General features: G+C 41.5%; 1 protein-coding gene across 1 annotated transcript in view; it reads left to right on the top strand.

The window, feature by feature from the left end:
- The window catches only part of KALRN (kalirin RhoGEF kinase), a 500,534-nt gene that overhangs the window by 210,822 nt on the left and 274,050 nt on the right, over positions 1 to 15,662 (top strand). The window contains 1 exon segment of the mRNA XM_040562309.1: positions 11,974 to 12,096. Coding sequence (XP_040418243.1) covers positions 11,974 to 12,096 — 123 coding nt within the window.

Genomic DNA, 15,662 nt, shown 5'->3' with positions numbered 1-15,662 from the left:
TTCTGGATTTTTTAGTGTCAAGCTTCTATCCTGCTATTTTCTTTTTTATCAGGCAAGGCCACAGGGGGTCTTCCTCTGTGTACCAATTGCACTATGAACATTTGCTTTTCTGCCCTTCCATCCACCAGTAGAAAGTTTAGGGACAAAGCTAATAACAACAGGACAAATCCACAAGTACGTGCCAATTGCTTTGTGTAGCTCCTACAACTGAAAGCCGCTACAAACCCATTCTTGCCATCTGGTTTGAGGAAGTGTGGGATTGCCTTGCCTGCTGAGCAGAGCAGTAGAGGTAATTGGATAAATACGCATCAAAAATCTTCCCAGTGGATTTTTTTCTAGTGGTGAATGTCACCTACCATGTTACAACCATCATTTGTTTCTCTTTGGAGGAAGTGACAGGACTCCTTTTGGAGCCCACCGTTGACATTTCTGTTTCTGTTGCAGTGAGTCTGTAGCTGGTCTGACAGATCAGAGGGTACAAACTTCCTTCCATAACATTTCCACAACTGGACCTGAGTTCAGACTCCATAAGCAAGGCACATAAGAATTTTCTGAATTCCATTTGCAGTGCTGATTTTTTAGATATGGACAGTTGTCCATCAAGAGGAGCAATCATCTGCCAGAGACTGATTGCTGTTGAGCTGGATCAGCATTGGAGCAGCAAAACGAAAAGTACAAAGAATGCAAGGTTCAAAGCAAAAAATGGGGAATTAAAAACCACAGGGGTTAATTGCCTTTCCTCCTGTCACACGGGAAGTCTGTCCTGAAGTAGGAGTCCTGATCTGATGTGTAAAATAGATATCTCAGTGCTTTCAATCTTTCTGTATCATTTCATCCTGCCCTGTGCTGCCAAATCTGTATATTCTTTTGTTGTTTTTTTCAGGCAGCTAAATATGTTGCCTCCACAGCACTTAGAAATGAACCCGATCTTTTTGATGGGTGTGTAAAAACAGTAACAACTCCTTGCTCCACTGCAACAGCTAGGGATGAAGAAGACCTGCGCATTTCCTTCATGCTAAGTGTGCCCTATAACATAGTTATAGCACTCTACAGCACTTACTATCCAGCTTGCACTGGATCATCCAACACGGCTGTGACCTTTCAGAGTAAGAGGGCAGAACATTAGCTGAGTGATGGCGTAGTTCCTGCTTTGTTTCCTAACTCTGGCAGCGATCACCTCGCAGTCCGTCCGCGCCTAACTGTAAGGAAACAGCTCTGAAGCCCACCGTTATTGGAACTGGAACATGGTGTGCTGTACTATTTGTAGTTTCCTGCTGCCGACATTGGATATGCAGTTACTATTCCTCTTGCTTCCTCCATGAACATTAAAATGGATCCAAAAATAATTGAAGGCAGTATGTTCTGATAGAATATTTTTGCATTTGCACAAATTTCCTCTTTATTTCTGTTGCCAATTTTGATATAGAGCATTTTGAAGCTGTTTCTTCTTCTCCAACTTGGCACCACTGGGAGGCACAGGAATGCTCCCCTGATCAGTATGGCAAGAGAAAGTGTTTTGGCATCTGAATACAGACTTAAAACTCATTTTTTAGGCACAAATATAGGATATTATAACCAAGAAGTTCTGCTTTAACTAATGAAGGCAAGGAGACCCAAATGCTCTAAAGGGCAAGGAAGCCTACACATATAGAAAAAGAGAAGAAAGCAGCTTTTTTTTTTTTTTTTTTTTTTTTTTTTTGTTGTTGTTGTTGCTTTGGTCCTCAGGAAGGTTAGGTGCTAAAAGCCTAGCTGTCAGGAAATAATGCAATTACATTGTGCATGAGGTTAACAGACCTATTCTGCAGCATCTTTCAGAGGTATCTGTGTGATTATTCCTAAATGAACATCTTCCTGGCCTGGATGAAATGCTTTAAATGGCCCACACTTGGCAGAGTTTAGGTTCTTAAAAGTATATCTTAAATTAGACTTCATACCTATTTATAGGGAACACATGATGGTGGGTATGCAGTCAAGAGGTTGCCTCCTCAGGAACTGGTGGTGGCTGAAGAGGTGAAGCCAAGAGCACAGTCAGTGGTTGGTTTCCAGCAGTATCAGTGTCACTTCAGACCAAGATGCTCTGGCTTTTCTTCTTGCATATCATATGCATTATGAAAAAAAAATCAGAAATGTTTTCTTGAGCCTTCATGTATTGCCAAAATCTTTGATGCCTTACTTCTAACACAGGCACTGAAAAGGTGTTGCAAGCAAACCAATCTCAAGTTGAGAAATTTTGCTTAGTTTATTGTAATCAACACACATGTCTGATCTTGGTAATGGTGATGAGAGGCAAAAGTAGGACACAATGAAAGAGTCTCAATTTCCCCTATTTTTGTCCTGGTTTATAGTCAGTCCATCAAAATACTTCTGGCAAGGAGACAGGCAGTGGAGGAAGTCAGGGATAATGTTTGCACAAGTTTCTTTCTGCCAATATTACAGCTACTCTCCGATTCTTAACATTTTCCTAATGCTGTGTTCCTTAGCGTCCCTGTCCCAGCATGGGTCACCTCTGGTCCCTCAGCGGTGTCTGTGCCATGGAGCCCCCCCGCCCCACCCCACCCCTGAGAATGTCTTCAGTCCTCAGCTGCTGCCATTTTCTTCCCCAAATGCTGTATCTGCACACCCCTCTGGCTGACGGGCATTTTGGTGTCATGGCTGGGTGCTGGCACGTGGTGGTTTTCCCCGCTGGGGTGGCTCATGGCCTCCTCCTGCTGCCCCACTGTGCAGGCCCTCGTTGGTGCCTGTTGTACAGCAGCATAGGCAAGCACCATTGTTAGAAAACCCTGCTCCTCACCAAGTCAGCTTTCACAATCCTTGTGATTTGGAGTGAGCTGGATTTTAATCTTCTCAGCAGCAAAACTCTTCACTGAGGTAGGCCCTACGGCAGTCCTCTGAAAACTGGGGAGCTGGAGCAGCGGCAGAAAGGCCTAGTGCCACCTGAGCTTGTGTCCTGAAGTGGGGAACACATCCACCCTCGCAGCTTGCCAGGTTTGCTGGTGTAGAGGGGAAACATGGAGCTGTGTGGTTTATGGGATATGGAAATACCCAGGGTTCAGCCCACCTGCTGCAGTGGGGCCTGCTGGAAACACCCCAAATTCCAGCAGGAAGCTGGTGCCTTCGGCTGTCCTTCTGCAGAGAGATGCTGGCTCCAGCCCTGACGTTTCATGGCTTGTCGGGAGTTAAAACCTGTGATTACCCTACAGCTGTATCTCTGGGCTTCAGACACGGGTAATTTTGGTAGGGGAAATGCCACGCTTCTGATACAAAACAGTAAACATCTGTCTGGCTGTTTCGTTTGTAGTGGCAGCTATTTGGAGTTGCAGGAATGTCACACATGCTGGGAATGGAACCAGAGCCTTTAAAGTCACCAAACTCATACAGCATTTTGAAGTGAATGAAGTTTACTATATATCTCCGAGATTCTGAACATTGAGAGGAAGATTTCCTCATCTGGGAGAACCACTCTGATCTCTTCATAATTTATACTGTTTTTTTGTTTGTTTGTTTGTTTGTTTGTTTGTTTTTGTGTGTGTGTTTTTTGTTGTTGTTGTTGCGAGTGCTGTTTATTTGTTTCTTTTAGTATTACAATTGCTGTGCAGCCAATGCATTGATTTGCACTTAGGTAGCACACAGTTTTCTGCAGATGCATGGGAAAGGCAGTTTCCATTCTAAGGAACAGAAAATTCTTTCCAAGAATGCCTGAGTGTTTGGTGTCTCCAAGTGTGGTGGAAAGGCACAATATTTCAAAAAAAGTGAAGCAAACACAGGGATGCATAAAATACGCCCAGATATCATTAGTCATATTTATGTATTCAGTATCTGTAATTTTCTCCCACCTTCAACAATAAAATTATTGCTTCTTATTCAGCATTACAGGAATCTCATGCTTTACTCTGTGCATGACTGTGCCTTCATATCTGTCAGGAAAAAAACACATATCTCTTACTCTGGTATTTAGTAGGAAAATTCAGCGTGAGTATGTTAGAAGGGGTGCTCTGACATTAATACAAAGCTATTTGTCACGTCACACATCTAGCTAATTTTCTAGTGGGTTGACAGTTGGGCCCATCGTCTGGAATAATTTAACGTGCTATAGCTTAAACTTACTTTACTCTATGAATCATATACACAGATATTTATAATGGAAAAACTGTGTTCATGCAGTGTTGAGGTTACACAAATACAGCTGTAGGTCTGAATCTTCAGCTGGTGTAAATTGGCTTCATTGGCACAACACCAATTTGCCCTGGCTGAGGACCATGCCGAAGACATGTGAAAGGGAAAGATCTGGCTGAAGTATCAGCTTGTCCATCACTGTCTGTGAACAAGAGACATCATCACTGTGAACAAGAGACAAACACAGAAACAAGCACAAATTTGTGTTTAGGCCCTGGTTTAGCAAAGCACTTAAATGTACACTGAGTCTATTTTAAACCTGTAAGTATTTTGATTTAATTAAAGATGTATGTTACAGAGTGGAGATGGGGATTTCAGTTGGGAATTCTCATGTGTTGAAGCAGTTGTCATCAAAATTTTCATCAGAATTTCTCCTTGGGTCCAAAAATTATTCTGGGCCAGGACAGTCCCACCAGAGAACAGCCATTCTCCTAGTAGCCCTCTATGTGACCTGCCTCATGTCAGGCCCTGTGGGCACTAACTGGTGTTAATGACCCTAACCAGCCTCATCTGGGTCCTCCCCAACACCTATTCATGGGCCCATAGCTTTGGCTCTGCTCAGCTGTAGGATATTGGCCTACAGCCCTGCCCCAACCCTGCCCAGCCTGGCCATAGGCTCTGCTGAACACCACATAGATGTATGGCCTGGCTTTCTGGTATGACCTGGGAGCTGTTTTGCCCCTATGGACCTTCCCTGTGATGAACTTCTTGATTCAACCTGGCTCTTAGGTCTTGGGGGCTGTAGGGTGGCCTCTGGCTGAGGAGTCCCCTGCCTGCTGCTGGGTCATGGCTCCCAGCTCCTCATCCCGTAGGGAGTGACTGGCCTGGACACCCACCATTGACTCGCTGTTTGGCTGAATTTAGCCCTTAGGCTGGAGCAGGGAGGTTTCCTGTATTCTAGGTAAATAGGCTTGTTTGTTAGGCTGCTGGCTCTTTTGCAGTGGAAGATTTTTGGCTCTTCTCATATACCTCCTTTGTGGAGGTGTTGCATGCTTTCTGGCTCTTTCTAGATCTATAGGAGACCTATGTATAGCCTGTTCTGATTAAACTGTAGCTATGTTTCTTGTTTGGAGGCACTAGAGATTTTTTAATATTGTTATTATTTGGTTAATTGCTTTTTATAAAGGTAGCTGATACAATGCTTTCCAAGACTGAGTCCTCCTGTGTCAGTATAGGTTGTGTATGTGGCACAAAAATGTTGTTTCGCCTTCTTCTTATCCAAATACTGGTGAAGTTCAATTGCAGGAGATGCAAGGAATATGGCTTGATTTATTTTTAACTGAATTGCTCTGAATGCTTTAATTCACTTAATGTGATAGGCATAGACCTTTTAGTTGGAAACTTTTTGTGAACCTCAGGAGAGAGGCTCTGGCAGTTACTGCTCTACGTGTGTTATTATTTTGTTTGTATTGTGGAGGCATATGAAAATGAACTTGCTTAGCCTTAAATGGCCTTGGAGTGGAACTTTCCGCTTTCTGTTGTAGATTAGTCAACTTAATGCTGGCTGGGTAGTTTTGAAATTCCAAAATACGCATGGATTCTTATATGGATGTTTCTTTAATAAGCAACACAGGCTTATTTCTAATGGTTTCCCACCTATGGACCATGGTTTCTTAGTAGTTGGTATTCGTTAAAGCTGATTTATTATTCAAAGATTTTGATTTGCTGAAACACCTTGAAAAACTTTATGGGGCCCACAAACTGGAAGAAGTACAACAAACACTGTTACAGTAGGGCATATTATTTGGTTTTCATCTGGCATATAATTAGTCATCTGTCCTCTACTCAACTACAGGCTTTTTTTTTTTTTTCTTCTTTTTAGATTAACAATGTTTTTTCTCTTTGTTAGCAGCATATGGAGGCATACTGTGAGAATATGTTTATGCCTGGTATGTTATATGTGAGACTGACTGGAGTTTATTTAAAAAAATTCCGCCTTCTATGCTTTTTCTCAGTGCTCTTAAATTTGCTTTTCTTATTTGGAACATAATTTGAGCTGTGTTTGTGAGAGCAAATCTGGTAACCGCTACTGTTATTTGTCAATATTTATGCTGGAGGTGACCAAGAAAAAAAAAGCCAGGTAATGCAGTAGGTACGGATGTTGATTCAGTAGCTGTTGCTCTCCTTTTTCTCCTTTTCTATGAGGCCAGAAGCACAGATGAGTCTAGATGGCATCAGCTAGAGCATTTCCAGGGAGAAAAAAAAATGATATTCCTCAGAGTCCTGTTAGGACATTACCTTGGATGGTAAGATGACCATCAACCAGAACATGTACAGAGAGAGGCTGTGTCTTAGAAGGAAGGACTAAAAGACCTGGGCTTGTTCACACTGGAAAAGGTTTAGCACCTGGGAGGAGGACATGTTTTAACTTGAAGGACAATGTTGACAGAAGAGCAAATGTGTATAAATTACCCATGAGCCTGATTTAGACCTGGGAGACTATGAAAAGTTCATACTGAATATCCCCGAGAATACCTGAAGGTATTCTTGATGTGTATCCTATATTGTTCTTCAAGATGGTGTGGTTATAGTAGTTATCATTCTGCCTTTACTTACCTGTGTGAATTTGATATTTATGGCTCAGAACTACAGACGAGATGACTTGCTACAAGCAGGGTCACAATTAATTCCAGTTGTGTTATAGTGTTAGGTGGATTTGGTTGTGTATGTTTGGTTTTTTTTTAACATGTATGACCAACTTCATTAATGAACTACATTTCGTTCACTTGCTGCCAAAAGATTTGACCATGAGGGCTGTAATCCTCCCACCAGTACCGTTTGGTACAGGGTGTGCTGCTGGCCACGTGATGGGAGCATCATCCTGTGGTGCTCTGCCCGACTCTTCCAGAATCCAGCACCAATGCTCAGTGAGATCTGACAAAAGCCAGAGAGCAGAGGTTGCTATTTGAAATATTACAAATCCCATTTTATCAGAGCTAGGGCAGGGCAGCACGCAATCTGCAGGCATGCTGTTCCACATCCGTGTGTTTCTTCTCTGTTCCCAAACAGCTGTTCTCACACTGTTCTCACTAGCCTGCCAGATGTTACAAATCCAAGGAAAGTGTGGGGTCCCCTTCTCCCTCCATTGGACTTATTCATGACCAGCTGGAGACCTGCTGTTTGGTCTAACACTTAACCTGGATTTTCTAGTAACTTATCAACTTTGATGACAAAACATGAGGTTAAGAACTCATTGTTGCCAGCACAACTGATGTTGGAGATATAATCTGATATCCTAACTCTCAAGTGAAGTGGCCTTGAGATCACATGTGTAATAATTACAGGTGCATGTATAATCATTAACGAGTGTTGAGGTAGATGTTTTAGCAAAGCTTTCTGAGGAGACCCTTTGGACTGTTTTTGGCTCTTCTGATCCTCTCGTAAGGGATTAATTCTCTTAATTAAAAGTAGGTGTTGGTTTTTTTTTCTATAATTAACATTCTTCAATGTGTGTGTTTTCTTTCCTTTACATGTTAGAGACAGGGACTACAAAAGATAATCACACTGAAAGTTTATCTTCTGTTTTAAGTGTGCTTAACCCCTCCTGTCAGTTACTCAGTAACTGGAAAACTCCAGCCATTGGTCTCCAGATTAGCCACAGCAGTGCAGCAAAGTGCCAGTCAGGGAGACATTGAGGACAGCTGGTTTGCATGTTTTAAGTGATAGTGTCTGATCTCAGTTATTCTGTGCTCCTGTTTAGTGTGAATTCATGACTGCAGGAATGATTAGCAGATTTAAGAGAATTAGCTCACAGGCAGTCAGCATCACTCCAACTAAGAAGCAAGTCAAAGGAATAATTCAAGATCCATTAATTTTACGGTGATCACGGGGCTAGGTTTGTAAGGGCTCTTTTTAATGAATGGGATGAGATCCATTGATACAGTGCTGTCTAGCAATGTTATAATGACATGGAAATTCTCAGCTGAGACACCGTCTAGTCTAAGCTGATCTCACAGGGCACATTTTCTGGATTCTGCTGTTTACTGCATTAAAAACTCATTTCTTTGACAGGGAAACTAACTTATCAAAGGATGTTGAACATTTTTCCAGGAGCCCAAGTTAGGCCCTTGATACTAGAGCAGTCTTTGCAGGATGGAGTAAAACAGCAATTATAGGGTCATTGCCATGCTCACATCCTTAATAGTGTGATTTAATTAAGCAAAGAAAGCAACACGCTAACTTCAGGAACACAGGAAGCATCAGTGTTTCTCACGTGGAAAACAAGTTTAACTAGAAAGCTTTCAGGAAAGACTGCTAGTAGTGTGGGCAGGCAGGGCAGACAAGGCGGACAGGCCTTCGTATTGAACCCGCTGGCCACATGTTGCCATCTCTCATAGCATCACCATGGATCACCCAACATCTGGTATATTCACAGAGCCTCAACTTCCAGTCATATTATGAGAAAATCATTTTAAGTCTGTTTATGGACTTTGTGGTTGAAGAGAAAACACAACCCATTGGATCTCACAAGCAACCAAGACTTTATTTATTCATTTATGTAAATCCCTGATTGTTAAGCAAATCTTGTGGTATGTAGGATGGTGATACTTATCATTCCTGTGCATCCTTGATTAGGAGGGTGAAAGCACAATTTTTCCCATGTTGCCAGAGATGTGTGATAAAGAAAACCTGATCCCTTCTCATGGTATTTGGAAAGTGACTGTAATTCAATGAGCATGAAGCAGAAATGCTTGAAATCTCTGAATGAACAAGCCCTGGAAACAAAAGCAGTATAGACAAATCAAACCACTACTGTGCCCAGGCTGTTCTGGTTTGGGGCATCAGACTAGTATTTCCACACAGCACTGGACTAGGCCATGCAGAGGTACCAGTTCACCTGGAACTCGTTTGGGTACGTTGCCTTTAGTGATGCGTTGAGTAAGGTAGATGTGCCTACGGTCTTGCAAAGCTCTGGCTGTTGAGTAAGGCAGAAGTGATTGTATATACTGCTTATTAGTCATTAAGACAGAAGTGCAATGAATGCTTTTACTGAGCAAAGTGTGTCATTAACCATACTTCAGATCACAGTGAATCTGCATCTCTTCTTCTCTGTACTCCTTCCTGGGCATCTCGCTTCATTTTCTTCCTGCTTCAAACAACATGAAACTCAAAACTCTTTCTTCTCTGAGTTTTCAAGTCGGAGAAGCTTGCAGCAGCTAACGGGAGAGACTCCAGACAATATTGGTGGGGGATAATTTGCTACAGGCATAGGCTAGCTGAAACCAATGTTACCTTTTTTATGAAGAATATAATAGAAAGATTCAAAGTCTAATTTGAAGTGAAGAGTCTCTTCCAACATCTGCTGCTGTCCATGAATAGAAATTGAAAAAGCATACTGTTTTGAAAGGTGATACAGACCTCATCATGTGTCACTCAAAATTCCTGAAGGTCATCCTTTCAACTGCTTTGTGTATTTCAGTTGACTAAACAAAAAGATGATTCATCTTTTAAATTTCATTTTTTTCCTTGATAGTCTATTATTGTGTTTTAGAAGGCAGAAGCATGATTTAACTTAACCTACATTCTCGTTCGATGATGTGTGTATAGATTAGATGAAGGAAATGCTCTCTATCCACAGAATAATAGATTAGTAGTTTAAATTACTTGTCTTATAAAGATCCTCATTTGGCCTTGCTGACCATAAACTTAGACTTACTGTTTGTTTTCAGTGGATTGCTGCCAGTTTTCTTCTTGAATGTCTTTAGATTGTTTAAAACACTAAAAAATGTTCATGTTGACCGTTTATCTACTTATAAGTAGTCTGTGTTCATTTCTAAGCAGAGATATAAAATCTTGTTGTAGGGACATAAACTTCACTGCTATGGAATCTTTCTTGTTTTATGGCATTTTTTTTTTTAAGTCCACAAATGTGGAAAGTGATTTTGTGCTTATTTTTCTTGTTAAATCTTAAAAAATTGGGGAGAAAGTAAGTTCTCTCATTGGATTCCTATAACCTGAAGAGCCACCTAAAGCTTTCTTATTCTGTTTAATTGGCAGTAGTATTTGAAAGCCCTGATCTCATCCTTGCATTAAATCTTATTTGCACTGTCTGAAAAAAATGGTGGTAGGCCTGAATTGGATCGGCTCCATTGGTACAAATTGGAAAGCAGCCAACTTGAGGATATTACTTTGAACCTGCATCATTGTAACTTGAATCAAATTTACCCTTTAAGACTATTCATCAATATGAAATAGTGGAGACTCTGTAGTTGCAAGTGTATTCTTATAAATAAAAGATTAAGAAATCAGGTGTAAGTGACAGGTTTTTGGGACTGGCTCAGTGTCGTGTGTCTGGTGGCACTGGAGCACTTGCAGTGTTTATTTTCCTTCTAATGAAAGGGATACACAATATTTTTGCTGCAAATCCCCTGCACAGCAATTCATCCCTGTGCTGAATTGAGCACTCAGCACAAAATGCTGGGTTTATCTCAGGAATTTAAAGTTACCCAAACAGGGCCTTTTCTTTGCTCTTGGGAGCACCATCTCTACAGGGAACAGATAATGGATGCTGAGAAACTCAAGCAAAACATGGTGCTTTTCAAGTGTCACAGTCTGAAAATTGTTATTCAGTGCTACAGAACAAAATGTCTGCTGGCTGGAGGACTCATCAGTGGTGTAACAAAGATCTGGACTGATCCCTTGACCATAAGGTGGCTGCTTAGAAGCTGCCTTACTTTCCACTTTTCACCCTAAAATGCTTGCTTTAACACCTAGGACTATATTGACCTGCCTGACCTCTGCTGCCTCTAAAATTAGTTTTTCTTTTCCTTATAATGAATTGGTGAGTTTATTTTTTGTTGTTGTTGCTATAGAGCTCTTATTAACAGAGAGGTCCTTGGCTCGCTGGAGACAACATGAGGGAACGAGGGTTGAAGGGGTTCTCTAATGAAAATGTTTGCAGGAATAAAGAAATCCAAGATTGTAATGCCTGCACAGCTGCAGACAGGCATAAGGAATGAAAGGTTCCCACTTTGAAAGCATTTAGTCTCCAACACAACACAGAACAAGCCAAATTGTAAACGTACTATCTCCTATCTGTCCTGTGACAGTTATAATGAATGAACGTGCTGTGGATTGGAGTGTCACATTAACATGCTACAAAATAAGGAATGAGTTTAATCAGCTTTATTCAACATATTTCTATCTGTGCCTGAAGTACTGAACTATACATTTTACTTGGAAATAAATTTGGAAGTGGGAGAAGTTGGAATGTGTACTCTTTATAGATATTAATAAAATATTTTTTTTTTTCATCCCAAAAATAATAAGTGGAAGATAGACTTGGTTTTGGCATTGGAATTGGAAAGATCTAGGAAATAGGTGTAGGAAGTCAACTGGGTATTTGGATACAACATTTGGAAACTTTATGTATAGACTGTAAAGAAAGGGGACGAGAAAATCCCATCAATAATCATGGAATTTTTGGTCTGTTTCTGGATTAAGGGTACTTTATGAACTGTTAGATCTTTGGTAAATGAAGCAACCCCTGATTTAGGTCCCTCTGCTGCCATCTTTCTATATATGAAGTTACTATTACATGTAGGAAAAGACTGTAGCATCGGTTTACTGAGGAACATGCTTTATGAATTGTTTCTTAACCTATCACTCTGTTCATGTGGTGATAACTTAAATGCTGCCATTGCTTGAGCAGCTTATTTTGATAAGGAACATTTATTTGTAAGGCAACATAGGTGGGTGTGGGGTGGTGGTCACATAAAATTCTACAGTTCCAAGACATTTATATTTTGTGCTGTCTCAATTTTTTTCATTCCTGTCTAACGCTTTTTTTCCTCCTTCTAGATGTTCGATTGGATCAGCCACAACAAAGAATTGTTCCTGCAGAGCCACACGGAGATCGGCGTGAGCTACCAACATGCCCTTGACCTACAGACGCAGCACAATCACTTTGCCATGAATTCAATGGTGAGTTGGGGGCACGCTGTGAACAGTGGCTCTGGGAGTGTGAGCAAGGAAGGAGAAGGCACTTGAGGCCGCGTCCAGATCAGGGAGTGCTGAGGACCAACGAGAGGTGAAGCAAGGAAGGTCAGGCTGAGCTGTGGCAGCAGCCCACTTTCTGGGAAGAAAAGTGATGCTCTGTCTGTCCAGATACTGACATGATTATTTCCTTGACTTAAGATCAGTACAGTCCTGTGGAGTTTGTTTACATTTTGGAGATTGAATACAATATTTTTCACGTTTTTGACATTTCTTTGGGAATTAATGAGCTCTGTGTAGTCCTTTAATAATTCACGCTTCTTCCCCTATACCCTGCTAAGGTACTTTTCAAAACTTTGAAAAAGAGACACTAATCAAGCTGTCAGTTGTGGCCATGGTGGGATTTTGGCTTTTTCAATAGTTAATTGGTTAGTCCTTTTTAATGCAACTCACCTCACCTTAGGGTTATTTTACTTTCCTTTTTTAAAAAAAGGAAGAAGTGTCATTATCCATTTTTAAGTGCTTTGCCTTTTTTTCTTATTCTTTCCTTGCATAAGATATTTTTTCTGGAAACTGCCCTGCTTTCAGCACAGAAGTGAGGACTGCATGTATTGATGTTTTGATTGTTGCTGTGGGTTAGAGAAATGGATGCATACCCCCTGCTGTAATCACACAACACAGAGATGAGCTCTCTCTGAAGGCTGTCAGCTACACAAAAGCTTGCCCAAGTCAGCCAATGCCTGCAGGTGTACCCGTACACACTGCATGGTCAGACTACATTTGCATTGGGGCTGAGACTTCAAAGGTGGTGGTTGATATTTAAGTCACTAGAGAGCCACACCACACTGTGCTGCCAGAGGGCAAGGTGCTGTCTGAAATGTTAAAGACTGCCCACCACTTTTATAAGATTGCGTTAACCCTGTTACTCGGGCCAAATTTCAGCTCAGGTAATTAAATTCCACCCACCATTTCCACCTGTCTAGCTATTCCTCACTAAAGCACTGTGCCTCACTAGGGCAAGGCATAAAAGCAGAGGATGAGAAATGTTTATAATGTCTGTTATGTATTTATTGTGATTATAATTGAAATGAGCACTGAAAAATAGGCTCTAGGCAACTGATTGCTAAGCTTGCAATCACAAAGCCAACTAGCAAAATGCAGGGTAGAGCAGCCTCCGGGTAGCAGTGCTGTTCACAGAATCCTAACGAATAAATGTGTCCTGGAGGTTAATGCGTTAAGTCATTTGGATTATGATAGATGTAAATTCAGTCATAGTCCTTCACAAAGCATTTTCAGAAGAGTCAAGTTGGAAGACCTCCCTTTACCACTTTTGTGGTACTGCCTGGCATTACTTTTCTAAAAATATCCGGGAACTGAACTTGGAAAGAGATGATTGTTAATTGAAAATTAACGGGTGATCGCAAGGGTGCTGTATAATGGAAGAAAACCTAATTTCCTCCATTATTCTTCCATCTGTCTCCAAGTGAACTTTTGGGATGAAGAATGCAAGGAAGTGAGACATTTGCAAAAATCGTGGGGTCCCTTCTGAGGGTGGCCATGGCTTCTAGCTGTGCCATCTCACTGCTGCCAAGCTCTTGTCTGATAGAGCTGCCCAGGAGAGAAACCTTTTCTGTTTTGGGGCAGATGATGTGCCTCCCTTTTTGTTGTCTCTGGTGGAAACCACACATGTATAGTCATATGGAGGCCCATATGGTCAGCATGAGTGATACTGCAAAGAAGATTTGTCGTCTTCATCTCTTACGTGCACACGATCTGTGTGGAAGGGTGTCCATACTGGGCACCTTTAGCTTTCAGCCTCTAAGTACAGTGAGAAATGGCACTCTGTTCTGCACTAATTAACTGGGCTGAAACATATGAGCATGTGGCAGAACCCCTTGCTGAAAGGCCTGTATTCCAGTTGTGTCTGCACAATGGCCTTTTCAGGGGGGTTTTCAGTTCCTGGGTTGCACAGGCTGGCAATCAAGATGAGTTTTCCAGCATGGTGATGTTTTCTTGTGGAATTAAACAGGGCTGCTGTCTTGCAGAGGGCCAATCATCCTCTTTTTGGAATAGCTGGCATGAGGGTGACTGTATCAAGCTGAAAGGACACTTGGAAATTAGTGGAAAAGGGGTAATAACCTTAAGCTGCAGGCTCCTTGCACTAACCTGGCGCTGCTGTTCCCATGTCAGTATAATGCTGCTGTCAGCAGTGATGCTGGTTTTCAGATGGAGTAAATTCTTTGTTAGAAAAACAGGAAGTGACTCCTGCTGTCCCCAAAAGTTGGCATCGTGAAGATGAGGGTGTTAGCATGCAGGAGGCATCAGCTTGCTGCATGAGGGTGTTGGGCTGCATACTAGTCATTCTGACTGAGGCAAAGCATGCAGGAAGAGCAAAAGGACATTGAAATTAAAGCAACACTTTCCTGGCCATAGCCCAGCTCCTGTGATAGATGGTAGTTGTCTCTTGGCACGCACGGGAGCTCTATGTGAGCACGTGGGAAGACAATAGGTAGTAAGGATGAAGCCTCTGCACTTCTTTAAGGCAAGAGCCAGTGATAGTCAGCAACAGACTTGGGACAGATAGACTTATTTGAACAAAGCAAATACGGAGGAAGGTGGGTGATTCTGAGTGTGGTGGTAGGCCGTTGTGTGTCCCAAGCCTACACAGCAATCTGGTCTGTGTATTTTGTTAGGTTTTTCTGAACATAAGTAGAAATAAGTAGTCGTGTGATTGCTACCACACAACTGCCTTTACACAGCTGTCTTGTTTTTATAGTAGTATCTTAGCGTACTTATTCAAGCTACTGTTTGATTTCTGCCGAAGACTGTCTGAAAATGGCTAGTGCATGTGTGCCTATTATTTGATAATATTGATGTTGCAGTAAGAGGTCTAGGTTGTTGTGCTAGGTACACTGTTCTTTGCCTTGCAGCATCTGTTGCCAAAGGCTCTGCTTCTGCAGTTTTCATGTACGTGAATTACTTCTGCACATTGGGAAGCTTCTGTTGTTAAGTTCCCACTGATAATACTAATCCTTAAGTTTACAAATATTTAAGTAACATGACGCAGAAGGTGTGTGAGAGAAATATAGCTCTGGTGACTTATACTTAAGTACTCATTAGGAATTATAATTCAGTATTTTTCAATCTCTTCCTGTCATACCCTTGGCTGCTAAGAGAAGATGACAGGAGTTCTTTCCTGTTCCTTTCTCAAAAATGAGAGGGAGGGGTCCTTCAGACCTGTTTGCCATCCCAGGTAGAGTAGATTTATCCACCTTGGTCTGAAAACTGAAGATTTTGAGTTTTAATAAACACACACGTTCATATCTGATGAGCCTTCAAGCTTTCTCATGCTAATAACAAAACCAAAATATTTAGCTACCACTCTTCAGGCTCAAGATGTAGAGATTGGTTCAAGAATAACAACATTACAAACCCAGGTAAATGGTACTGCATTTTTTTTGTTTGTTTGTTTCTGAGTCTCTAGGGTGAACTAGATCATACGATTCGCTTTTTCTCTGGATGTTTGCTATATAATTTTATTTTTAATAGAAATT

The sequence above is a fragment of the Cygnus olor genome, chromosome 6 (assembly GCF_009769625.2).
Source record: "Cygnus olor isolate bCygOlo1 chromosome 6, bCygOlo1.pri.v2, whole genome shotgun sequence".
Taxonomy (NCBI): Eukaryota; Metazoa; Chordata; class Aves; order Anseriformes; family Anatidae; genus Cygnus; species Cygnus olor.
This window is presented reverse-complemented; position numbering and strand designations above follow the sequence as displayed.